General features: G+C 41.9%; 1 protein-coding gene across 4 annotated transcripts; it reads right to left on the bottom strand.

The window, feature by feature from the left end:
• Window positions 1-5,916: 5,916 nt before the first annotated feature.
• mgmt (O-6-methylguanine-DNA methyltransferase) lies at window positions 5,917-26,334 on the bottom strand. Of its 4 annotated transcripts, none has more exons than XM_020655137.3 (5): window positions 26,190-26,334; window positions 23,571-23,719; window positions 14,613-14,773; window positions 10,048-10,187; window positions 5,917-6,831 (listed from the first exon to the last, which is right to left on the bottom strand). In XM_020655137.3, exons 2-5 carry the CDS (start codon window positions 23,705-23,707, stop codon window positions 6,703-6,705), a joined length of 567 nt encoding a protein of 188 aa, XP_020510793.1. In that variant the 5' UTR covers window positions 23,708-23,719; window positions 26,190-26,334; the 3' UTR covers window positions 5,917-6,702. The 4 variants fall into 4 exon arrangements, with proteins under 4 accessions (XP_020510793.1, XP_020510794.1, XP_029137283.1 ...); XM_020655138.3 differs by having other exon boundaries at window positions 23,571-23,716; window positions 26,190-26,330; XM_029281450.2 differs by having other exon boundaries at window positions 26,138-26,210.
• Between the last annotated feature and the right edge of the window lie 566 nt (window positions 26,335-26,900).

The following is a 26,900-nucleotide window of genomic DNA, read 5'->3' as shown; positions in this document are numbered from 1 at the left end:
ATATTACCTTACGCATACACTGCCTATAAAACTCTTATTGAGAGGCTTATGCACTTTTAATGGAGCTTGATGTGATAATGCCTGCGTGCAAATATGTGTACAGTATAAAGAGAGACCGTAAAACTAAAAGCTGGACATAGTTTATCTGCTCGATGGGCAGTGCTGAGAGGTCCATTTTGAGGATTTGCTCTTGGACGGACCCGGATTTGTGTAACGCTGAGTTGTGTTTTGTGATGGCGAAAAAAGAAAAGAAAAAAGCGGCTGCAACTCATGAAGTTTACACACGAGTCGGAAAGACGGCTTCTGCTGCTGCTGCTGCTGCTGCTGTGACTCATAAAAACTGCACAGCTCCACATCATAACTTCAAGATGACAATGAATCAAAATAGAGCGTCTGACCTTTTTTTTGAACAATTCCACGTTTGAATCAAAACAGGGGAATCTGACCCTTTTTTTTTTTTTTTTTTTTTTTTTTCAGTCCCACATTAGCACAGCCTCCTGTCAGTGAATTGGCACATCAGATAAGACACAGCTCCCCTGCTACTATACACAGGGAGGCAGCTTTGCAAGGAAAACTCTAGATCCTTGCACAAGATTTCCACTTCACTCACTGCAGTCAAGGAGGATGAGCAAAGTATCCCTGTGCTTCAAAATCCATTAAACTTGTATTTGGGTGTCATTTGATACTTCATCAATGTTTCAGTGCATTTCAAACCCACAAATGCAGGAAGAAATACAGTGTTCACTATATTCTTCTTCTATGAACTCCACTTTGTCCAAAAAATTAGCCTGTAAAGACTGCCTGGTCAGGGAGTGTGAGGCGGCGGTGATAAAATAATATCACTTGAACTGTATTTTTCTGCCACAGTCTCCAGCACATAGAGCTCCTTTCATAGCGCCCCTCTGTAGTGCTTTGTCCAGTAGTTCTGGATATGATATCATCTATTAATAATGTATTGGCAATGGATTACATAAAAAGGGACCAGAAATAACATCCAATATTCATGCCCCCCGAGCTTGACTGTGTCCAATCCGTTTGGCCCATAAAACCTTAGCCCCATTTCCATATCCGCTGTGGGTCACGACAGGTCTGCCTCACAAAGGCTCACAGAACAGCTCGACTCAGGAAAAGGGCAGTAAAAAATCGGGTGGATTTCTGCCGCCCCTTATGAAACAAGCCCCCCTCCAGAAGAAAAAAAAAGAAGTGAAAAAGCCCTTTTCCGATTTCAGCGCCTGTGAAAAACCTGGTACTGTATTTTCCTCTTTAATTGTGCCACTTGAGAAATTGACGTGCCTCTGAAACATGGCATGAATCTCACAGTTATTGCAGTCCCCTTGGCAGGGAATGTTGATACAACATCTGCATGCTATAGAAAGTAATGGAAGTAGCAGAGGTGGCAGCTGCAACTCTACAGGAAGTGTGCCATTTTCAGGCAGTGCTGCTGTGAGAACCACTAACTGCCAGCCTGGTCTTGCAGGCGGCTCTGATTGCCAGGACACTATGACAAACACGCAGGGGCTGGGAGTGTTGCATCCTGGGGGATGACAGCTTCTGTTTGATTGTCAATAAGGCTCATTAGCAGAAAAAATGGAGAATGCGAAAAGAGATTAAATGGCTTGAGACTGGGTCCCCCTCATGTTTCATTACAGGGGATTTATCAGCGCCTTTATTTCATCAATTCCACACACACACACACACACACACACAAAAAAAAGACAACAACACCTACTGCTTTGCCCTAAAAGTAAAGATTCATCTCGATTAAATTCAGATATTTCCCAACTTAATAATAGACTGCAAGCTACTGAATCAAAACAGAGCCAACAAGTGCTAATCAAGCCCTTTAAACACCATCCGCACCTTCTCCAGCTCCGAGCCACTCTCATCTTAAGAACAGTGGCGGATGTTTCCCTCCATCTTAGGGAGGAACGGCCAACAAAGCAGCGTGTAAGGGCCTTTCCCTAAAGAGTCCTTGTCACGCCGCGCCAAACCTCTGTGATTATCGTTGTTTTTGCAGAGAGTGTCCATGCCTGCCAATACCGCTGTTCCATAAATGAATTTGGCCCCTCGTCAACGAATTACCTAACACGCAGAACTGTGTATGTGTCACATCCAATTCCAACTCACCGGCTTTGCTGGTGTGTGTCAGCTGGAGGACTTAATCATCAATCGTCAATCATAATAAGCGAAGCACATTGATAGGGCTCCCTCTCTCTCTTTTTTTTTTTTTCTCTTTTTTCTTCCTCTCCTGCTTCTGTTAAATAAAGTGTAAAGGGAGAAGTTAAAGCTGACCTTGTTAAATTGGGACCACAATTTATATTCCTAATTTAGTGTATGGATTAATTAGTCTTGTGTGTGTGTGTATCAGTTTCCAGAACTATATCCACTTGATCAAATCATCGCTGGCGTTCATAAAGAAAGCTCTGGAAAGAAATCTGTCAGTCTAATCTGGAGTTTTTTCCTCATAAACGGGCTTTGCATGTTTTTAGCTGCAGACTTTTAATTAATTCTTAATTGGACAATCTTTAGAGAGGACTTTTCCAACATCAGCTGCTAATCAATAACCTCCATCTCACATCATACAAAATTAATCAGTGGGACCTGTTATCAGGCTTTAATGCAACCACACATACACACACACACACACACACACACACACATATACACACACATGTAACATGCTAACTGGCAAAGCTGCATTTTGCACAAGGCAGAGGAATCTGGCTCATATTTTCCCTCGCCCTGATCCAATCCACTCCTCTCCCCCGTCATATAGATCGGAGTCTGCGGGGGCCAGAGGCGCTGACAGAGCCCAGATGCTCCCAGTCTGTCTGGGGGGGGACTGGGGAGACTGGTGCCATGGGGTCCTGGAGCCTCTGAAGTGCCGCCCCTCCGTCAACATGACCAAGGCTAGACCTGCACTTTCTCTAGGCTGAGACACTCTCCTTACCATGCTGACAAGCCCGCGCTGCACAGTCACAGATTGATACATGCAGGGATACACGCTCGCAGGAGCCCGCTCTCACGTTATGCATGGCCGTTCATCAGCCGGTCCTAATTAGAGACCCCCAGACCAGCACTCGAGTTCAGAAGGTTACAATGACACACTGATACAAGGTTACTAACGTGCACACGCTCGCATGCTGATACCTCTCAGGGTTTCTTTTACTTTCTCATTTAATCCTGCTCTGTCTCATCATCACTGTCCTAAACCTTGTTCATGTGGGGGGGGGGGGGGGGGGGGGGGGGGTCTCTTTGTTCTTAAAAAACAAAACAAAAAGAAAAAGGCACCATATGAATCCTTCCATCCTCCCTCGTTCTCTCTCAAAACACAAAGATCATTACAAGAGCATCAAAGTGTGCCATGTTTGAGATGATACTTGTCTTTGTAGTTGCGGCGTAGCGTGGAGTGTGTTGGTATTAGATGCTGCTGTGGCAGCTGTCGTGGCTGGCTGCGCGGTGCCTCGGTGTCAGGGCCTCCGAGGCCCCGGCTGTCCCGGCAGACAGACAGAGGGGGAGGAAACCTGATAGTGCAGCCAAGCCCCAGTCTAATGTCTGTCTATCCAGCTATCTTTCCCTGTGCCTATCAGTCTGACTGACTGACTGTTGGATGCTGCCTATCTGCATGTCGGATACTCCTCTGGCTTCCCAGCAGCAATTGCTCAGCTTGCACTTAATATCTTCCAAAAACTTTCTGATTTCTTTTTTTTGAAGCAGAGAAACTTTTTAGGGAGAATAAAAGCAGCTATTTATGAATCACTGATGTGGCTGCAGGATTAACTTCGGCAGGGTCCCCTCTAAGCCCAGGACTTGTGCCAAGGGGTTGCAGGTTGTGATAACATTTGAATTATGAGTCGACATGTATGAAGAGCAAGCGATGGAAGCGCAGGGTGTGTTTGTTTTTGATGCGGGGAAAGAAAATTGTTCTATAATGAGGAGGGTTGCCAGGATATGAGTTGGGAAGTGGGGAGTTGGGAGTTGGAGACAGGATATAAGTTATGAGAGGGAAACTAATGTTGGGAAATGCAGAAGTTGTTGTTGTTGTTGTACAAGCTAAAATGTATCTTACGACTATCCTCTAAGATTAATACAGCCCGGCCAGGTCAAAAACCCTTCGCTCTAATGCTGTGAATGCCACCAAGTATATATCCTCGCTCTTTCTGGGGGCTCAAATGAGTGTGTGTCGTATGTGAGGGGAGTGTGTGTGTGTGCGTGTGTGTGTGTGTGTGTGTGTGTGCGCGTGTTTGTGTGTGTGTGAGGGGGTTAATAAATGTTGAATCAAACGCCGCACGAGACACTCACACTCCTTAAGGGTTGCCCATTAGCGGTGTGTGGGTGCATGGGGAGTTTATCAGTGTCTGGGTGATTTATGAAGTCAGACTCAATATCATCCACTTCACCCACACACATATGGACATACACATGTGCACACACCAACACGCATGGCCACATGCTCTCACATGCGCACACACACAAACACATGCACGCGCATGCAGCACATGCACTCCTGCAGTCTCTCTCTCTCTCTCTCTCTCTCTCTCTCTCTCGCTCGGAAATGGAGGCAGATATTAGGCCAAAATTAAAGGTTTCACAGAGATTAACAGTGCGGATGATGAGATCGTCTCAGCCTCTTTTTAATCGAATTCCTTTTTATCTCTGAGCCAGCATGATACGGAAGTGGTACACATGAACCTCCAAATAATGCAGACATGATAATAACACTGCTGCTAATGCAGATACCTACTTCAATGTTGTGAAAAATGTAAGAAAAAGGTGGATAAAATAAAAGGTGTGAATTATTTTAAAGGGGTTTCTCTGCTACCTAAGCAATTACATTGCCAATTACTGGCAGCATGTCGGCTGCTTTGATGCTGAACTTGTTTTTTAACATCAACCACAGAACTCTGCAGACATCAGTATCTCTGGTTGCTAAATTCATAGCATTCCTTAGAATTTACTTAGCCACAAGCAAAAAAAATAAAAAAAAGAGGGTGCTTACAGTGCACTTCAGAGTGCGCCTGGCTTAAATGGGACCCCTTGTGGCTGTGTCACAGCTCCCTTCGTTAGGGGGCTGACTGTAGCCTGTAGTCACCACAGGCATCATTAGCCCTCTGTGAAACCACAGACTGAGTCTCATTCTTCATCTGCCTGTCTGCTGCCTCAACATCTCCACTGGCACGGTGCTCCTCCAAACGGCAGTGGAAGTGAGTCCAGCAGCAGCACGGTGAGACAGCCACATGGAGCTGGATCGGATAAGAAATTCAAAAATGCAGCAAAGTTCAAATGTATTCAGCGAGCGGGCCACTTGAATTGTTTCTGAAGAGGTTAGAGCCGAGGTTATTTTTGGAGGGTGGATTATTAGGCTACCTGTGCTGCACAGAAGAGGAATAACTACGGGCGAGTAAGGGTCACTCTGGAGCTGCACTAGACGGTTAGGACTATGAAGAATTTAGCAGAAAAAAAAAAAGACTCAACCGTCAATGTAACAGCTTTTGAGGAAATGTGTGAAATAAAAGTACAGGACATATTCAATTAAAGCAACTTATTTTTATAAACACATGCCACCACTGCTGCCCTCTCCATATGGTCTTTTTAAAGACGGAATAATTTATCCCAGAGGGATTAAATAGTGATGTGATGAAAATAAAATAACACATAAACATTTAAGTTACAGATCAAATGTGCAGGATGAATTCAAGGTTGAAATGTTGATTCCAGTTTCCCGTTCTGTACTGCCCTCTAATGGAAAACACTCCTCAGAAATATAAAAAAGAAAGGCAGCTCTGACATGCAGAGAGAGCTGCAGCGAGGAGAGAAGACATACAGCATAATTAATTATGAGCTGAACTGAGTGAACGCTACATGAAATCAATTTTAAAATTAAATACAATTAAAATGATGAAAAGGCCGGATGTGTCAGTTTGAGATGTATTTATTTAAACATGTCTAATGTTACAGAAGTGCAGTATACAATGCATAAGACATGTCGGCTCTAGGTGGATTGTAAGGCGAGAGCAAACAATGAGATCTAAATGAAGACAAAACAAATGCTCACTACAAAGCTTTGTAGCAGTAAAATTCAGAGCCTTTATCACTGGATGTTGAACAAAGCATTCACTTGGCAGGAAATTAAAAAACCAACGAGAGGTACAAAGACTAATTCTGCTTAGGAGAAAAAAAAAAACAACAACAACAACAATGCGAGAGACATATTTTTAAGGGAATAATAATTCTTTAGAAAAACCATTCCAGCACTATCTGGCAAACGCAATGGAGACCCACGGGAGCATATGTTTGTAATTCCTACTGTTCTCTGTTTAAGTTATTTTTGTACATTCTAATTCTGCAACAACTCTGTATCACATTAACTATGCAGCATCTCTATTCTTAGATTTAAAAAAAAAAAAAAAAAAAAAGGAGTTTAAACTGAATATCTACAAAACCTCCAGTTGTTCCACAGAGTGTGCCAAGCTCACTAAACTTTATGGCCCTGTTTTTTGTTTTTTAAAAATTCTGTCCTTCTGTGTGTGTCTGTGTGTGTGCTTGGTTTTTCTCTGTGTGTGTGTCTGTGCGTGTATGTGCTTGTGTTTTCTTTGTGTGTGTGTGTGTGTGTGTGTGTGTGTGTGTGTGTGTGTGTGTGTGTGTGTGTGTGTGTGTGTGTGTGTGTGTGCTGAATGAAGGACAGTTGGCCTCTGTCATGATTTAGCCTTCCTCTCTCTGCCTCTCATGGGTGAGCAGCCATTGTTTGAGATGGTCGCCCTTGCCGCTCATGTAAGGCCCACTCTGCCCACTGCTCGAAATGACTCGGTGGCAGGGGATGAGGAGAGGAACCTGGCGAAACACAGACACACACACACACAGAGAGAGAGAGAGACGAAAAATATTCAACTGTGAGGAAAGAAACATGATATAAAATAAAATATCACTCAGGAACATTTTTTTTTTACATGGAAACAAAGTCCCTTTAAAAAGTGTGCCAGCTGTTTTTCATAAAACAGGTTTTAACTTTAAACTATAAATTCAATGCAGGATTAGTGCTGTCACCACAAAAGTATAATGTGCAATTAAAAACACTAATATTTAAGGGGAACAACCACAGCAGTACCTGAGTTTTTTATTCTAAAGTTGGCATTGATTGTCACAGCTACACAACAGTCGGAGGTGTTGATAGTAGGTATGTATTCTGCATCACAGAGTCTCTGATTTACCACATAAACAGTGTGACTTTAAAGTAACCAACGTGCAGGAAATCTGAATCTGCACTTTTTTTTTCTGGCTCTTTATGTTCATGCACTGCATGGGAAAAAACAAAGTGCCACATGAGAAGTGTCTGTTTTGATCCTGCACAAATCCACATTCAGGGTGATGGCTTAGTCTTTGGGTATAAATGTTTTTTACTCTTTAATAGTGTAAAGCAAAGAAGCAATCAAAAATTAATGGGCAAAAACACCAGCAGGATGAATATTCAATCGAGAGGGTGTCAACATTAAGATCTGATAACCCTGTGATCATTAAAAAGAGGAAGTCGGTGGAGCGTTTACTCTTGTTGCAGACGACTGCCAGGGGGGTCCCGAGTTCTTTGTAAACTAAATGGCTGGAGAAAGATTAAACAAGCAAGCCTAAAACACTTCGATCATTGTGAATTCAGAACAAGGCGAGTGGCAATGGTTGTAGTGAATCACAGCAATTATTTCTTTTACAATATTCTCAATGTTTCCCTTATCCTATTCTTTCTGCACTGAATAGAAAAACACCACAGCTACAGCACTGTGACTATTTTTCACCATTTTAACCAACTTATCCCGACATCTCCAGCCTTTCATATAAAACTTGGACATGCAGTGTGTGCTCGGTTCAAATCCATCATTAAACCCGCTCCCATATCAACAGCAATAAAACTTTCCGAGCCCCAGATTAACCTTGCAGAGAGAGAAATACTGCTCGAGTATTCGGATCAATACTGTTCCCCGGGTTTGGAGGGAGAGCAGGGTACCCCCAAGGCCTTCGGATCTGTCTCTTCACTTGGGGGGAAAAGAGCACTACACCAGGCTTATCAATACTCAAATCCTGGTGAAGAAGAAGTGCCACAGAGAAGGCGAGGATCGATTGAGCACACTGAGCTTTTCGCAGCTGAAGCCTGAGTGGAGCGGCGCTACTGACAAGTAATTGACACTGACAATCTGACTCTGGATCTGTATGAGGAGCTGAGGGCTCAGGCTCCCAGTCTGCCTGACGAAAGGGGAGAAATGTCTGTAAAACATGAGACTGAAAGGAATTATACAGCCATCCAGGAGCAATGCCATTGGCTAATGTTACATATAAGTAAAAAAGGAGATCATTTTCAAAACAACATTATATTTTTATGGTCAATTCTGTGTTTGAAATTACTTTTTCTTAACATAAATTCCTCTTCCTCCTACTTTAACAACAAAAATCAGTTTCAGAGGAAAAAGAAAGTAAGATGAGGATGTATACAAGACGTTTCACAGCACATAAGAGAGAGAACATCTCACTGGCTGTACAAGAAGTGCTCTCTGCCTCACAGAGCACACCGGTGGTGCCCACAGCACTACATGGGCAGAGCTAAACGGGCTTTGATCAAAGGGTTTGATCAAAAGAAGACACACCACTTGCCCTCTAGCCCTCCATTTTGTACACAGTGGATTCACAGGCGAAAAAAAAAAAAAACGATGCGGGCCAGGTTTCCGACAAGAAGCGGAGATTTGCAGCGAACAACTACAGTAAAGACTTGAGAGGACGGGAACAAAAGGTGTGGGCTTAAACCTGTGCTGTAGGTAGACTTTCACGTCTCCTCCACTCTCAGAGGCGGGGGGGGGGGGGGGGGGGGCGTTTGTTTCGCATGTAGCACCAACACACCTACGGTTTGGATTACACAGGCTCCGTCAGAAAGACGCTTTGAACATTATTGTACAGGAAGACTTGAGTGAAGGAGATTTTTGTATATTAAGCCTCCTCAAGACGTGAACATTACTGTTATTGTACTCTTTAGGTGTTCAATGTAAGAATGTGCACACTTTAGATTACATGTTGATACCTAACAATTGATTTCTATGTTATTTTAAATCCCTTTAACAGTGTATACATGTATTTAGTCCTATTCTATCCTGTTTAATCATTTGAAAAGCCTAAATGTTGATGTCAAATTGTAGATTAAATTACATTAAATTAGTATTAATTACAGCAACAGCTGATGATCAACTTATCTGCCTTTTCTTCATTAATACATAAGTCTATAAAACATCATTAAACTGTGAAAAATATGACAATTAAAATGTTTAGTTTGAATGAATGAATGAACGACTTTATTTCCAAGAAATTTTTTAAATAAGATGTTCAAAAAAACAAAGAAAACAAAAGGAACTGTCCGAAAAAGAAGTAGAAGTCAAACTTAAAAACCGATCCCCTTTGTCACTTTTCTTCTATTAGTTTATACCGTATATAACTCAAACAATTGCTCACATTTATTAACAATAATATACAAACATTTCCCCAGTTTGTTTGCCACCTAAAATCAATAAATAACAATCCCAGTTTATTTACAATCCTAATATCCACCCACAAAATACAAGAATAGCCCTAAAGAAGCTTTTCATCTCTCATTTTCCTCTCAAAAATATCGAGTTTGAGTGACCGACCACCCAAAAGAAAAAGATCTTTCGTGTGCAGAGAAATGAAACAGAGAAAAACAGAAAGTCGTCAGATTTCAGCCGCTTCAACAGAAAATGAACGACATTTCTACTGAAAAGTTGCATGCATATAATTACATGCATTATACAATTCTGCAAATTGACTAAATAGCTTTGCATTAAATCATGTTAATGATGTCATGTTACTAATCTATAATTTAAAAAAGACAACAACTCATGACTGAAGCAAACTTCACTGTCTGTTTGCAGACAATGAGTCGGATCAGACGCTGCAGGCGTGGAAAACTAATATTAAAAAACAAAACGCCATGACTTTCAATAACTGACTCAATGAAGTAAGTAAGACAGAAGCCTGTCAATCAATGTCAGTCACACTCACCGGGTTCCTCCTCATGGCCCCTCCCACCGCCCGCACTGCTCTGGGGTTTCCCGCCATCTCAGCGAGGCGTTTGTACGACACCGTCTCTCCGAACTTCACGTCCCTCAGAAGTACGTGCAGCACGTGGCTGGTGAACGCGTCTTTTTTTTTCCCCACAGAGCGGGGAGGACGGAGAGGAAGCAGGGGAGAGACAGAAGGAGAGAACAAGAGGAAGAAGAGAGTTCCTTCATTGAATCAATCGAACAGACGGAGGCTGATGATAAAAACAGTTTAGAACAACCTTCATATTTGCTTACGTTTTCAATTTCAGACATCTCAACATTTTGGATCTACTTAACAGTTTTGATAAAGTCATAGAGTCTTCCTCTCAATGACCCCATAAGACTCCCACTTTTTTTCTTACAATACTCATTAAACAACTCAATACAGAGAAGTCCCTCAATTTGACCTAAGAACTAGTATCAACATGCTACAGAAGCGGGTGGGAGAAAATTATTTCTCTGGCAAGAAAAAATCTAGGTTATGCTTTGAAAGGTCACAGCTAAAATTAAAAAAGTTCGCTCCTTCATTTAAAAGGATTAAGAGAGGCCAAAAAGACTGCAAATCTGCTCCAGATTTTTAATAATAATAATTTCAATGTTGCATACCATTTGTGGCAGTGGGATGACTTTGAGGTTAATCAGACCAATTTGTCCTTTTAATTGCTTTCTATTCAGAGTAGATTCATTATATCATCTTCACTTAAATGGCGGAATTCTTCAAATCATCCGCAGCTTAACCGACCACATTAACGGCTTTGATTTCATTAGCACTTTAGCGGTAGCATTATCTTTTCTTTTTTTTTTTTCTGGATTACCAGGCAGTGACTGAGTGGTGTGTTTGTCTAGCTCTGAAGAAGAAGAGGGGAGGGAAAAAGTATTTGAAGCTTCTCAAAAAAAAAAAAAAAAAAAAAAACTTGAGACATCGATGCACTGAGCTTGTGTAGGGAGCGAACAACACTTCTTCTTTCTTTCTTTTTTTTTTTTTTTTAAGCGCAGAGAACAAGATGGGGAACAATAGTCTCGTTATCAAGAGGGGGTGACATTCTTCTAGTATATACATGTACTCAGTCATGAAAATTCAATTAGTGATCTCCCATTCTCTCTCATTTATATGGTCTAAGAGAGCACATGACAAGTGATCTATGAGAAATCCCTCTAAATTGGCATTGTGTGAAAACATGTCACACCCCTGTCTCTCTTCTACAGAGTGAACATCCTTTGCTCCCCAGGCTCCCTCGCTACCTTATAGTCACTCTCCGCTACACAAAGCCACGTGAACAAGGCAATTTGCCTAAACTGGGGGGAATAAGTGTAAAACCTAAAGGGGATATATTTGATTGATGCGCACCCATGTGAGTTCTTTGTCTTGAACAAGGCCCGTAGGTACTGTTTAATAATTTTTCAGGTAATAATCACGCTGTCAACGAGATGACGGGCTCTTACGCAGACAGACTTAATGTTATGAGGAGATAAGATACACCCCTGAAATATCTTTTATGCATTATTCTCCCTCATAAAGCTCAGATTTGGCCCAAATGATGTGCGTGGTATCCCTTTGTCACTGGTGGGTAGATGACAACTTGCCCAGGCGGTGGCTATGACAAATCCCTGTTGATGCAAACGTTATTGACAAACAACCAAAGTCACGTCAGTAGACACTGCTGAGCGCTTTCGCCCACAAGCAGACCAAGCAACAAGCTACTGTTATCCCTTTTTTTTTTTTTTTTTTTTTTTCCCCCTAATCCTGGGTTACTGTTTCCCTTCTGGAAAGGTTTCTCATCTCCAACAGTTCAGGACAAAAAAAACAAGTGTGTGTGCTTCTATCTCCCGGTACAGAGGTTAAAGAACTTTGCCCTCATCAGTGTTAGTGACAGAGACTTCATGCAGGTCACTCGAGGTGACCAGCAATGATTTGGACAGCGGTCCCCCAGCCACATACTTCATAAAGAGCCTAATACGCTGTGTCTGGGGTCAGGACCCTCTTTAGATGGGGTGCAGTGATGTCAATTGTTTAAATAAAAGTTGAGAGGAACCACTTACATGTTTACAGACATCCCATAATTATGTCACAGGTCATTACCTAGCATGAGGCCAGGTGATAGGGCCACTGCGGAGGCAGCGGTGGGGATAGATTGCGCCAGAGGAAAATCGAACCGATCCAGAGATTATAAACGTATTGACATTTATGATTGATTTGCTCATAATTTTGTGCTTCAGAGCAATTTAAAAAAAAAGGAATAAAAAACAATAAACTGAACTCCATCAGCCGTGCTAATGATAGATTTGGAGAGATGACTTCCAGCTGACACTCACCTCATACAAGGCTGTGACAATAAAAAGACAATAGTGGAAATGCAGCTCCCTCATTATCCTTTGTGTCTAATGGGAGGGAAGACTTTGACTCCCAGTCAAAGTGTCTCTTGAGTCTTGAGGGATCCATACTTTTGAAGGCTGACGGGGTGCTGATGATTCTCTGATTATTCGATATTCTGAAAACGTTCATTTCCCTAATTCCTCTCCACATCACAGGGGCGAGTCCTGGTGAGTGTCTCATCTCGCCCTGCGCTGTGCACAGGGGGAGGTTCAGGCTCCTGCAGGAACACAGTCATTTGGGCTTTGAAGAGCGCCCTTCCCCCCCTTTGCCTGGCCCCCTCCCTGCATATTCCCCGTGCCGCTTACCGAGACTAAGATCCTCTCGTCTGTTACATATGGATGTATAATTAATGAGATAAGAATATGCATCGTTTTAAGAACTCATGATGGTGTCTGTGTTTTTTTCTGAGGAAGCGTGTGCACGCACGCACACACATACACACGCTCCCTTAGCAGGACACACGCGCACGCACTCACCATCCCTCTAGCTCGCCGACCAAACTTGCGTGTGATGTTGCCGTGACAATCAGTCAGACAGTATAGGAAAACCACACCTCGCGTCTCCTTTCATGTCACCTCTGTTGCTCAGGTATGTCGTGACAGCTAATATGAAAAGTGGCTTGTTTTGTCAGAAATGTGTAAATAAACATGGCAACACTTCAAGTGAAGGTCACAACTCAATATTACATGACAAGTGCAGCGAGAGCGCTGTCGCGTTCAGGTTCTCCCACAAGATAACTGAGCAAACAAAAGTTGGTTGTCACGGATTGTAATGACCTGATTAAACTTGTATTTTTTTTATTTTTTTTTCCCAGGCAGGCAGCAGCTCCAGGAAGAGATGGAGGAGGAATTTGTAAAAGCAGAAACTAATCCTTAATATTTCTGAATCAACAAGCAGAAAAAGAAAAAAAAAGGAAACCGTCTATTTTCCTCCCTCAAAAGACAAATACTCTTGATGCTCACATTTAACATTTTTATACTGGCATGGCCTATGGTTTTGACTACTGAGAGCAATCCAAGCCTAAACCCTGTATTTACTGAGCCCCAAAACAACAGGCGAGGGAGAGAGGTGGAACACAGCACAATCACCTATTCAGATCAGGTACTAATGAAGAATTCCATCTATCCTGAAATTTAATTAAAACCCCAAAGACTTCAGATGAGATGCGATTTGAAAGAGCCTGGGGCTGGTACACAAGCACTTGGTGGCGAAGGGAATCACACTGAAAGTTGATATCGTAATTGGTCCTGATGTATTTCTGCATTGCCTTTGCGGGAGCGTGGGACTCATAGCTGTATACAGGGTCTCGATGGAGTACCTGCTCATTGAAAATGCCATCACTCAAGCACTGCAGATCTGCATGAAATTAGAGAGCAACTAAGGCCTGATTGCAGGGGAAGAGAGGCACAATTGTTAAATGCATATATTAAGAGGTTGTTTTTTTCCTGTGGAGGTGTGCTTATGGGTGTAAATGAGAGCTTTAAGTTCAAACGCTATGTGCGTCTCAGTGTGGCAAAGAAATAGCATGTAAATGTTGTGGAGATAAGTTAATGTTTCCAAAAAAAAAATAAAAAATGAGGCTGCAAAAAGTGTTGCCTGTTTCCTAGAAACATAAACACCACCTTAATTAATTCCAAATTTTTCCTCCTCAGTGCGCTCCATCCTTCACTCTGGACTCCCTGCTACAAGTTGAAAGGACACTAATTGTCCATTTTTGGGGTGCTTTCATTTTTACTCGCCCTAGGTGACTGGTCAAGCCAACAATAGGCTCATTCAAACTTCAGCACCATTCACATGTTGTCATTGAAGAAAAAAAAAAAAAAAAAAAGCTTCCTGTCTGAAAATGTCAAGAGTGGAATTCGATCAGTTTCAAAGAATGTGCCAAGAATCATGGAAAAGCTTGCCAAGACTAACACGCGTGGTAAGAGCTGCCACAGATTACTGAACCAAGTTACAGCTCTGTGTTCTGTTCTCTCTCCTCCCGCTCACCCACTCCTCTGCTCCTCACACTCTCTCTCCCCCTCTCTCTCTCAGCCATAAAATACTTCATTATAACACAGTGAGCCAGTGAGTGTAAGTGATGTAACTGACAATTAAGAGTGAAAGCCTGATCCCAGTCATGGCTCTGCAAATATTTATCCGTGACAGACCTCCTTGCAGGGCGGGGTGGTGAAAGGCAGGGAGCGGGAGACTCCCAGTGGTCTGCGGCTCGCTGAAGTACGCCTGGAGCCATTCGACGCAGCGCTGCAACTCGGGGCTCGTTTCTGCCGGGCTATCGTTGACCACACAGCTCAGGGGGGAAACACCGCTCCTGTGAGGGATATAAGGCAGGATGGGGAGTTGAGGTGGGGATCAGAGGAGCAATCATAATAACCTATTCTAGGTTGAACTGTGCTAAAATATGCCACAAGAGTATTATAACATGCCACAAGTGACACAGATGCAAGATGACATAATTTGAAGACTGAAGCTAAAGTTGCTCATGAAGACGTGCTTAAAATGTAGAGTTTAACATTTTGGCTTAACTCCTGTTTCTTTCCAGAGACAAATCTCAGTGCAGTGAAAGGCAGAAAAAGCAAAAGGAAATATAAAGACTATATTGTAACACTAGATTTATATGGATATGAAGTGTAGCACGATGGAGTATGACAGAAAACATTGCCGGTTCAAAAAAGAAATGGCGCTAACAGTTTATTTCAAACAACTTTAAGGAAGCAGAACAAGCTTTGGAAAGGAATTTAAAAAAAAAGAGAAGAGTTTTCAAAAGTGAAGCAGCTGTTTAGGAAAAAAAAAAAGAAGAAGTTCAGATTGAACAACAGCTTCAACCCTGCTTGGGTCTAGTTTATAGTTCATGACAAGAATAAATGGATTTTTTGGCCAGAGCAGAGCTGGCCGGCAAAGCGCTGCTCTTGGACGTGCATCTTAGCATGAGTAGATGCTTGGAGGAATTTGCCGATGGTTGAGTTGGCATCACTTAACAGCTGAATTTCTCTCCGCTGCTGACCACCCCCCAGGTCAATGCAAGCAGACTGACCCATATTTGACACTTAAAGACCCTACTGGGAAGGTCCTCTCTTAGCATGTGCATTACTGCAAAGTGGACCTCAAGCTGCGTTGTGGATCTAAAGCTGGCCGCCAATTCCATTAACTGGTGTACAGGACTTATAAATAAATAATATCACCATTTAAGTGCCCCCTTTTCAAAATTGGCTTATCCTGTATGGTATTAATAATAGACATTTACTTTGTTAAACACACAGACCGTCTCTCTCCTGGCCGCCGCAACAACGCGGCCCTAAAGTGTTTTTACACTTCTGCAGGTCACAGTTTGAGCAGCGTTTTATATTGGACATGTGAAGCTGAGGTTTACTGGAGTGTTATGACTGAGCGGGTCACTTTTTTCAGGGAAAACCGCTCTGCCTGCTAGTTTGTGGTTGTGTGATGAAAATCTCCTGGGTGCCGTTTAACAGTGGGTGTAAATACAGTAAAATGTGTAAATACTCTCATTTCTAAATAAACCGCGCAGCAGTTTATAGTTGAGCGGTGAAAAGTCGGAAATCCACCAGCGGGTCCTGTGCTGAGACCCGCTCAAACAATGGCCATGGCTCATGGCAATCTCTGTCGGCATGGGTGAGTGCCCAGCCAGCCCCTACTTGTCATTGTCTCTCCTTTCTATCCCTCCCCCTTCCTCCCGGCACAGCTCTCCCTCCTCATTTCCCCCCCTCTCTATTTCTCTGTCCTCCCACTCCAGCTCTTTTGGCTCCCCACCACCAACACCCCGCAACACACACACACACCCACCACCACCCCCCCCCCCCCCCCCTCCCCGCCTCTCTTTCTCTCGGCAAGGATCTTCAGGCCACTGTTCCCTCTCTACCCCTTCCCCTCCAACCTGCCTCCTCCCTCCAACACCACCACCTCTACCCCTCCACAGCCTCTCTTTCTCTCTGAGAGGATGTTCCAGCCGCTGCACACTGACAGCTCGGGGATATTGTGTGTGGAAATGTTCCTGTTGGACCCGCAGGCCCTTACAATCTACCGGACAAAGGCTAGAGCACCTTTGCTTAAGGCTTGGCACCTTTGACCTCCAGCTCACACTTCAGACTTGTCACCGTGGCTAATTTTTTCCTCTCCCCTCAGCCCTCTGTATGGATGCGCTGGCTTTAAAGGTGCTCTGAGTGATACAACATTGACAGTAGTAAAAGTTAATGCAATGCAGTACATGTTATGGCCGGTAAACAACACCGAAATAAATAAATAAAAGTGGAACAACATCAGTCGGGCTGAAGTCTGTCACCTCTAGGTGCAGTAGGGGATTGTTTTTAAAGAGCATGTGGGCAGTGGAGATGTAGCTCCTGTGCTGGCAACATTTCCAGTCGCTTCAGTGAATCACAAATCAAGCAGCATCATATGATCTTTACAGAGTCCAGACTGGCACTTTACAAACTCTGCCCTTCAAATGGGAGATTAGAGATGTTGTAATAAATGTCGGGCTGATTACAGAGAAATTCTCAGAGGAAAATACATCTTGATATTGTCTTAAAGAAACTGCCACCGCATTTTATTAAAAGAACCAACAAATACAATTAGTAGGAATTATGAGAGCATTTCAATAAGAGTGCTTAACAAGTGTGTTATGTCGGCATTAACTATTCTAATATGCCTAAATCTAAATTGTTATAAATTATCTTTTGTCTACTTAAAATCCTTTTTCTTTAGCGTCCTTCAGGCTATGATTTTTTTCATCACAGGTAAGGAAATAAGAAACTAATTCCAAACTGGCCAGGATCTGCTGCACTAAAAAGAATATTTCCCCTGACACAAGATTGTGATTTGAGAAAATTTCTAATATTGTGCTCCTGTCACAATCAATTTCCAATTACCATAAATCATTGCTGCGTAAAGTGGGAGTCATTTGGAGTTCTACCTATTCTCCAGCTCTAATATAAGGAATGAATTGAGCATTTATATAATGTTGGAGGTTATTTCATTCATCCTGAAAGAAACAATCAAAGAAGACAAAGGAGGGGAAAAAAATAGCTGACATTAAATTTGTCAATTTCCTTCAGCATATTCTTTATCTCTACCTGCACAAGACTTCAGCGAGACTTTTTCTATCGGGCGCAGACGTAAAAAAAGGAAACAGGTTAACCACGGGATCTAATTGAAAGGAATCTGGCGAAGGGTGTAATGGTATATTGCACAAAAAGGGGGAAAAACTCAGAACTCATGCCTCCATCCTGTGAAGCGTGATGGCGCTCATCCTGACTCGATCGGCTGTCACTTTTGACACAGGCTGCCAGAGTTCTCCTTCACCGATCATGGGTAACATGGCGGGTCAGAGGATGAAATAGAAAAGGCCAAAAGCAGTCCAATATTTTCCTCAGCCTTATAGCTGCAGATACTTAACTCAGAGACGTCAAAGACTCAAGAGAGCATGAAAAAAGCCTAAAATGACTGTCTAAAAAGGGAAAAAAAAATACAGCATGTCTCTATGAATGTCAAGATCCTGATGGTCTCTGAGCCAAAGGCTGTGATACAATTGTAAGCCACTTGCTCAATGCAGCTCGTTCAACCGTTTGAAGATCATTCAGATGCCTATCTAGCTACTGCAGCGCTAAAGTGGAGAGCTCTTGGAGTGGTAAGCTGTAAGAAATGCTTCCTGTTCTGTTAAGGGCCGCGCGTTTTGTGCTCCGCGGTTTCAAAATAAAAACAACTCGGCCGGATAAACGGCTCTCTAGATATCCAACAACTCTTATTAGCGAATGTCCGCCGAAGAGGCCGCAACACTCCATCCAATACATAAAGGTGGTGGTGGTAAAATACTGCAGAGTAGGCAACAAAGCACACAACAATTAGGTCTTCTCCCAACTGGCTAGCCACAGGAGTCAGTGAAGGCATGTATTACCAGAGCCTTAACTCTTACTCCATTATGTAGTGTATCCACACCGAGGCGCAGCAATGTTTATCTACAACAGACTACTGAGCAGTTTCAAATAGTGTTTTTAGCCTCTATTCTCAAGTGCCACAGTAAGAGATTCCAATTACCCGAATGGTAAGGAGCCAGTGAGGGAGCATAAAGTACATTAGGGATCCCCTGTAACTGCAGGGACCTTTTAGAGCCTCAACTGAAGAGGGCCGGGAGACTGGGGGGACAGTGACCCTGCATGGATAGCCTCTGTCAAAATTTGACCACGTCAAGCTCAAAGGCATTATGGGAATCCAGTGTCACCAAGTCCTAATTACTGTCTGTGTTCAGAGCAAATTACTGCCTTGTTCCTCTGATTAGCGAGGAGGCTAATCTTCACCTGTGTACGCCAGCACTGCTGAGGGCCCTTGAGTGTTAGCGCTTCGTCTTCTGTAATTTATTTTTAAATCAGTGCCCGCTCCCAGGAGTTTTGAGTGTTTTGTTGTGAACCGCTTACCATGATCCCCACCACCGCCCCCTCACCCCTAAATCCTTGACTAAATCCTTGTTTGGTGCCGCAGGAAGATAAGCAAGAACAACACTTGGGCATAATTGACTCGTACTCCTCTCCAAGATGTCAGAGCGGAATCATCTCTCTGCATATTGCCTTAGCATGTCACACACTGTACACTTCTGCATGTTGCAGATATAGAATCCAATCAAGTTCTAAAACAAACTAGCTCAACCCCCGTGCCGGGGAAAAAAACAAAAACTTCCCGGTCGACAGCAGGGAAAAAAGAAAACAGCAGTAGCTGCTTTTAGCTGCATCTCCACACTGAAGGGTAACTCTCGCTCGGCTCCCGTCCTCACCCTGGAGGTTCTGCTTTAGAAAACCACAACATTTGCAGATTTTCATCCGAGTGGATGTCAGTGTCTCGTCTGTGTGGGGCGGTTTACAGGTAGTGTGTTACACAGGTGTTGGTTTACACAGGAAATGGCACATGCTGCCTGATTGGGACGGTCCCAGGAGATGGAGGCATAAACATAGAGCACAGATGGGTCCAAGGGCCAGTGGGAGCAGCACCTTAATGAATACGCAGCTGAGTACTACACTTCACAACATGCAAAACAATATTCTAAGGCTGCAGTAAAAAATAGAACAAAAATCATCTGAATATCATTACACGATGAATTATTCATACCATTTCTAAAGGGACTACGTCAAAAAGTCTCCCCTCTGCTTTATTGATGATTTCATTCAATAACAGATCAGCAGATCACTGTTTGTATGACAAAGCATTTTAGTTACAAATGTAAGCAGTTTATTAAGCCCACAGTTGTGTCTATATCTCAGGCAAAATAAGAAATTAAAGTGGATTCAAATGATGTGTTGGCCTAAAAATACAACAGGAGACCCCGAGAAAGAAAAAGAGACAGAGAGGAAATCAGGGAGAGAAATAACAGAGGGGAAATAAATAAGTCGTTGATATGGTTCCCGGTGTGTGAGCACATCATGTAAACAGGCCCCAAACAGGGAACACATTTACCATACCGCTATTCAGTGTGAACCAGGACATTGATTCACAACACAACACGAGTGTGAGAAAAACGATAAATGCATCACCTCAGATATTTCACACTAGTGTTGGTAGTGTGTAAAAGCTGTTGTGACAGCTTGGGTATTAGAGCTAGATAGATGGAAAATGTCTGGCTGCTTATGAATGCCAATGTGACCCGGGTGACGGCTTTGACACAAAAACACTCCACCTCAGAACAATTAGGCTGTTCTCAGACCCCATCCAGTGTTGTCAGTGATAATGGAAAGCTGTGAGGATAACTGGTGATAAATAGACTTTAACACCCTCCTCCTTAAGACCAATGCAGTCCTGCAGTCCTCTCATATGCTTAACTAATCATGACCATGGCCGGCAAATTCATACAAAAGACTAATTACTGTTGTACTTCACTTCAGTCTCAAAGGCCTCTTATATAAGGACTTGGGGGTTCTCTTGCCTCTTTTCTCCTCTTGATGGGTATTTTTTTATAAGTAGGCCTCGTGCTAGACAAAAGCGTTTAAAAATTGGTGATTGCTTTCATCCGCTTTAATTACATTCAGAAATGGCATTTCTGCCACATAATACACCCCTATTGTTTCAGAATTATCTGGCTTGGGGAGTAAAATCTACAATATTTGACGATGCTCCTGAGCTAAATCGCCTCTTGAAATTGAAATATGCAGCCGAAATACAAAATAAAAAGCCAGCCCTTGCTGCTGATATACTGGAAGCTCCTTGGCTTTCTGCAGAATGCTATTATTATGCATATCCAGGTAGAAAGTTAATTAACCCAAAGCTTAAGCTAATTATGGTAGCAGAATGCTATCAACCAAACGCTTTCAGTCAGACAGCTGTCCAGAATTTCATTTGCTAATCATTTGTCTTTTGCAGGAGCATATGGTACATTTCCCCACTATCACAGCAACAACAAACAGATGAAAATCATTAACTAAAAACAATGTGCAATGTGAAGAATCAGACACAGATTTATACGGCTTTGTGTCGGAGAAAAAAAGGCGGATTTATGGTCTGGGAAATATAATGATAATTTTGGGTTTTAGCCACTTAGGATTTTAGGCAGAGCACGTGACCCAAGTGTGCTGGGAATTCAGATGCACAAATATATTGTTTATATCTATATGTAAATGAGACTGAATGTTTATCCGTGTAAAATTAATTACAATTCTTTTCTATAGGAGCATATGCAAAAAGCTTGTTCTTAACAATTTTTAGCTTCTAGCACATTTTATGCCTGTTTTTTTTATTTTATTTTGTTTAAAAGTAGAACTCCCTCAGCTCAGAATTAAATCAATTATTTTCCAAGAAACGCTTCATGCATTATTTTCTTTTTCTTTTCATAAAAACACATCAGACTGGCTGTTAAAGGGTGATTGATATCAGCATTGCCTTGCGACATTATCAGGCAATAAAGGCTACTCAGGTTCTAATGCAACATGTCATACACAGGCTCCTGTAGTACATTTCTATTGAGGACCTCACAAGCTAAATTGCTTTTTTCCTGCTCCCCCACATCTCAGCCAGCTTGACAGACAAATTGATCAAAGCATTGTAAAATAATATGCTCACAAAATGTCTCGGGGCAGGAGTCCAGCCCTTTTTTCATTTTTCACCCTAATAAAAAAGTACTCTATGATTTCCTCGGTATTATGTGTCTGTGCTCTGTGTGAAGGAGGCGAGAAGCATCATATTTCAGATAATAGTAATCTCCTGTAAACAAAATGCGGATCATTTTTCTGTGAACGCCGGGGCCATGCTAAAAAACTAAAAGGGCTGGAAAAGCTGGTTAACAGGGAGGCTGGTGCGCAGGGCCCCAACAGGGGTTGTTGAGATGTAATGAATTTGTTCATCTGATGGTGCCTTCAGGGCTGTCGTTAGACTGGCAGAGGAGGTTGATTTTAGGAAATGTTGCTAAGATCAGTTAGGAAGCAAAAGGGGCTTGAGACGTTTCTATTAGAAAGAGCTGACGGTCATGGTGTGTAAGCAATACTTCATGGGCGTTTATGTAGCTATAATGGCATTTATCAATAACTATCTATCAATGTCATGAATGCTTTTGTTGCTCCGGCTGCTAACCACAAATGATGAAAAAAAAACAGAGGGAGAAAACTCCGTAAAATGAGCCTTCAAAGCTGTGACTTGCCCACAAATATCTTCTGTAGGTCTCCCTTCATGTTATGCATAGACCTTATCTATTTCCCTTATCCAAAATATGCTCTTAGAGATCATTTATCACACTGACTACCTAAGCCTGTGCCACACCACAGCCAAAGCTGGAAAGAGCCATGTTTAGTATGTCATAAATAAATCAATGGAAATGGCTGATTTGAACTATTACTGCTACAGGCAGGCTTTTGTGAGATCTACATGTAAAGCCGCTTGCAAAGATAAGCCTATATTTTGTCACTTTATCTCGCCTCCCTTAATGCCTGTTTACATTGTGTAACTCCATATATCTGAGGAGGCTCTAGTCTCCCTGTCCTATGACAATACCATCACATTCAACTGGATGTGATAAAATCTAAACATTTTGTTTAATGATTTCCTGCTCACACCTTTGAGAACATACAGACAGCCATGTGATCGGAGCCTCACTTATGACCGACATAGCAAATGATATTAAACTGAGAAATGATCTAGTGATGCGAATCATTAAATTCATTTGCATATTCCTACTGAACCTGAACACACAAATTAAACCCTGTTCACAAGGAGACGGAGAAAGGTGCTTGCGCATGGTTACAGGACATCTTCCATAATCAAAATTCCATATTATTAATTTTCTGACTTCAACTCATTAACAACAAGTGGAATGTTTTTACTGCTTGATGAATTTTTGGAAATAGCAGACAGTCGAGAAGGAAACACATGTTGAGGTATAATATACACGGTCATTAATGGGTTTCCATAAATTAGAATTTAAACATACATTTTCAAAAGGATAGCTTACTATCCGGCTGCATTGGAAAATGGTTTAATTTCCCAAACCATTCAAGTTTATCAAATGCGAATCTGCGAAACATGGATATTTAATTTCAATCTAATCAAAACTAATCTGAGATGTAGGATGTGGACCTGTAAAAATAAGGAATAAGTGCTTATTAACGCTGGGTTTAATCAGTTTCAACCGCTTCAGTAAGACTGTCAACATTCTAACAATTTTGAGGGATGGGTAGGGCATGAAATGCAATCACATATTACATTTCAGAGTGTTCGCTTGACACTCAGAGCTACTGCATACAACTTGGAGGAAACATAAATAAACAGGAGCGAACAGACCATGCTCCCCATGGCCTCTGCTGACCCTACAGACATCAGCTCTAATCAACTCCCCAGTGGGTAATAAACAAGTTATTTTTCTGAAATTTCAAATATACTGCGGGAAGAATCACAACCACATGCCATCAGAAATCTAATTTCAAGCCCAACTGTATTCTAGTGCCCCTCATATTTCTAGTGCCGGCTCATATTTGCCCAACTTTCTCCAGGATATTTCTTGTGGGATCTACAAAAATGCCCTGCTTCCAATGAGGAATGGTGGCACTCCATCACAGGAGTGGATTCTGTCCGCCTGTAAATTTCACACCTTTGTTTATCACGTCACCATCCCGGCTGTTGTACAGTACCTTTCAGCAGGTGCGACATCCATTAGGATCTGGATGGTGTGCACACCATTCTCACATCCACTGACTTGGATGGTCCCCAGGGGGCTCAGCAATGAGATGGTCTTCTGAGTGCACTGGCTCTTCCTCTGTTCTTTCATCGTGCTGCCCTGCTAAGGAAGCACAAATTACACTCCGTTCATTGACATATTCATGTGGCAACTTTCACAATTTCTCACGCATATTTGCATTGAATGATCTATGGAAAACCTAGCAGGGCCACCAACGGATGATGACTTACATATTTGAACACCTAGCCTCCAAACAATGTCATGATGCGACTTGATCCCCCACATTACTATCCAATATTTCTTTTGTGCATGGAAAAGAATACGCCTATCTAACCAATAAATCGCCCATTTTTTCCCCTCTTTCTGTTCTATATATCACATAAATGAGAAAAACAATGCAGTCTGTTCCCTTGTCTGGTGGGGGATTCCCAAGATAGCTCGACATTATTTTCAATCCGTCATTTTTGGTTGATGGTCGGGATGTTTTTCTAGCATTAAATTTGTTCCTTAGGGTGCAACTCCGATGGGATTCTGGTTTCCAGCCCTTAACAACAGCAAAAACGTGCAGCTTTTCTGACGACTGAGATGGATACTGGCAATAACCAGACAGCAGTTCCTTTTTTATTTTTACTTTGAGGGAAGGAGAGATGATTGACTACGTTATATGTGAGTTTTTGAGAGATGGGGGTTATAATAAATAAAGGTCACATTGATTGTAAGAGTTTCAACGAAAGGAACCTTTCCTTCCAGGAACCTTGATCTGAAAAGTGTCTAAAGGGTACAAATACAATATCTACCTCTTTATTCTTTTTTAATGGGGAAACTTTTTTACATTATTGATGACTCCATCAATTGATGATTTTGATTTATGTTTGTTAAATCATTATTTATATGAAGCAATGACTGAGGATTTTTTTAAATTCCTGAAAAAAACAAAACTGCGAAAAATGGACATCTTAGTTTCACACAGTACACGGTGACAATTTCAAGTGTTATATTTGGTCAGACTGTGAACAAAAAAAATTGTTGAACAGTGTAAAGTAGCAAATCTCTAGAAAGCTGTAACTAAGGAATCACCAATGTTTATACTCATCAAACTGAGTCTATTGAATAATCTATGATGACTATATTCATTTTTTTGTGTGTTAACTAACTAATCATTACAGCTTTATATACATTACAGAGCATTTCTTCCACAATCTCAGTAAGTTAAGTCTAAAATAATGTTTCTGATGAACCTTTAATACTTATATTTATTTTAGCTAGGGCTAGAAAATAAACATGTCCTTGTATATGCTTCTTAAATGTGAGGATTTGATGCCTCATGATGACAGTAAACTACATGCATCAGTAACTGGACTGAAAAAAAAAAACAGGTTTTGAAAACATCACCCTGTTTTTATGGACAATTTAAACCACTTTGTGACATTTGTTTTACAGCAGGCAATATAATAATAATAATAATGATGGAATTAATTGGTTGTACAGACATAATCAATCTGCATTTTTTTTAAATATTACATTTTACTATATAGTGTGCTAAAAGGAGGGTCGATACATTTTTAGATTAAACAAAGGTAATGCAATGAAGAGTAGTCATGCATTTACAGTATTTCATTTAAACTTTCAGTTGCCACCCTCCCTCCCTCTTCTTCACACACACACACACACACACACCATCAACACCAGCACATCTGTCATGCTATGCGATCACAAATGCGTCTGCTTCAACTTTTCTTGTTTCTACTCTTGCAGCTCTCACTGTATTCATCGGGGGTTTGCCTGAACTGACAATAAAGGCGAGAAATTTCTGAGCCAAACAATGGTACAGTGCACTTTGGATAAGCGCTGAACACACTGCCTGCCATTTAGCAAGCTTGGTAATAGACTCATAGATAGAATAATGGACTTTGGCAATAATGGCCCTGGCTAATAGTCTACCACTGATTAAAAATAATGCTCCCATGTTTGTTTTGTGCCGCTTTCGGTGCAGTAGACTAGTCTTAGTGACTACTTCAAGGTCTGGTTGTTTACCCAGCTCTCCACGGTGAGAAACAACAAACAATAAGCAGCTTGTGTTGTTAGAAAAAAAATAACTGGCAGCATCCTGGAGCTCGTCAATCATTTGACTCGTTTCTCATTAGAGTAGTTCCTGGTCAAACCTTCGTGATTAATTGAGTAGAAAGCGCACCGCGACTGCGCAGGTGTGAAAACGCAACATGTGTCCGTGTTGTGACATTTTTTTACACTGAGGAAAGTCATGCCGAAACTTAGACGATGCTTGCCGCCAGTCTTTTTTACTATGTAAGTATCTTAACACTTGTTTAAATAACCTTAAAATGTAACTAGCGCCTTAAATGTTTATAGTACAAGTGTTGTTTGGTAACTGAGGGCTACACGAGTTAGCCGACATTATCAAAGAATAGTCCTTCATACAATGTGTGCAGCCTACGTCTATTATTTTAACAACATGTAAGCTACTGTAAGGCTTTTTTTCCAATCGTTAACACTTAAGCTTACGGTAAAGCCTGAAATAAACGTCCGGTGTCTTATCAAAGTCCCGTTTACCCACCTCTGCAGAATAACCATGATAGAAAATACTCTTCCTGTTTCTTCAGACAAGTGAGGTCGACTCGGCCAATCAAAACAGTCAAAAGTCCGCTCTCGCTCTGTAATTGGCCAATATAAGTCTCCGCTCCTCCCCTTGTCGGGGACAGACACAGTAGGCTTGACTTGAGGGTCTCAAGATGAGATTTGTGGTCCTTTGGGGGCAGGGGGGGTCCCAAGCACACTGAGGACGAAATATTATAAAGATCAGATATTGAATTGCCTGATATTTTTTACATCAGGAAATAAAACATGATTATGCGTATTTAAGCACTAATTTCAAATACTGTTACCTTCCTCCTTAAAACTGAGACATTTATCCATTCCTGTGTCTCCAGTGAAAGCTTTTCAATTAGGTCTTCAGGGTCCCAGGCATAATGTTTGAGGGTAGAAACACCTACCTGATATCTAAACCACTAAAGTCAGCATGTTACTATAAACAACACACAAAGTAGCGCACAATCCTTTTATTAGAGTTGGACACTGTTTAGCCTATAGGTATTGAGTTGCCTTATGTTGTCTGGAGCAGCCAAATATTTAACTGAAGCATATATTTCGGGTCGTTATGACAAAGACTGTGTCATCAGTCATGTATTCTTTAAAAGCGTCTGTTGTCCTCTGCAGCTTTATTTTTATTTCTTTGGTGCCTTCAGCTCTCTGCATGCCTCCGTTTGGA

The sequence above is a fragment of the Labrus bergylta genome, chromosome 10 (genome assembly GCF_963930695.1).
Source record: "Labrus bergylta chromosome 10, fLabBer1.1, whole genome shotgun sequence".
In the NCBI taxonomy this organism is placed as follows: Eukaryota; Metazoa; Chordata; class Actinopteri; order Labriformes; family Labridae; genus Labrus; species Labrus bergylta.
This window is presented reverse-complemented; position numbering and strand designations above follow the sequence as displayed.

Excerpts from the sequence above, each read along its gene's own strand:
- mgmt (XM_029281450.2), bottom strand. The coding sequence starts at position 26,206 with ATGGTTATTCTGCAGAGGTGGGTAAACGGGACTTTGATAAGACACCGG. Across the intron at positions 14,774-23,570 it reads GATGTCGCACCTGCTGAAAG|GAGCGGTGTTTCCCCCCTGA; the intron begins GTACTGTACAAC and ends TATCCCTCACAG. Across the intron at positions 6,832-10,047 it reads GGGCCATGAGGAGGAACCCG|GTTCCTCTCCTCATCCCCTG; the intron begins GTGAGTGTGACT and ends GTGTTTCGCCAG.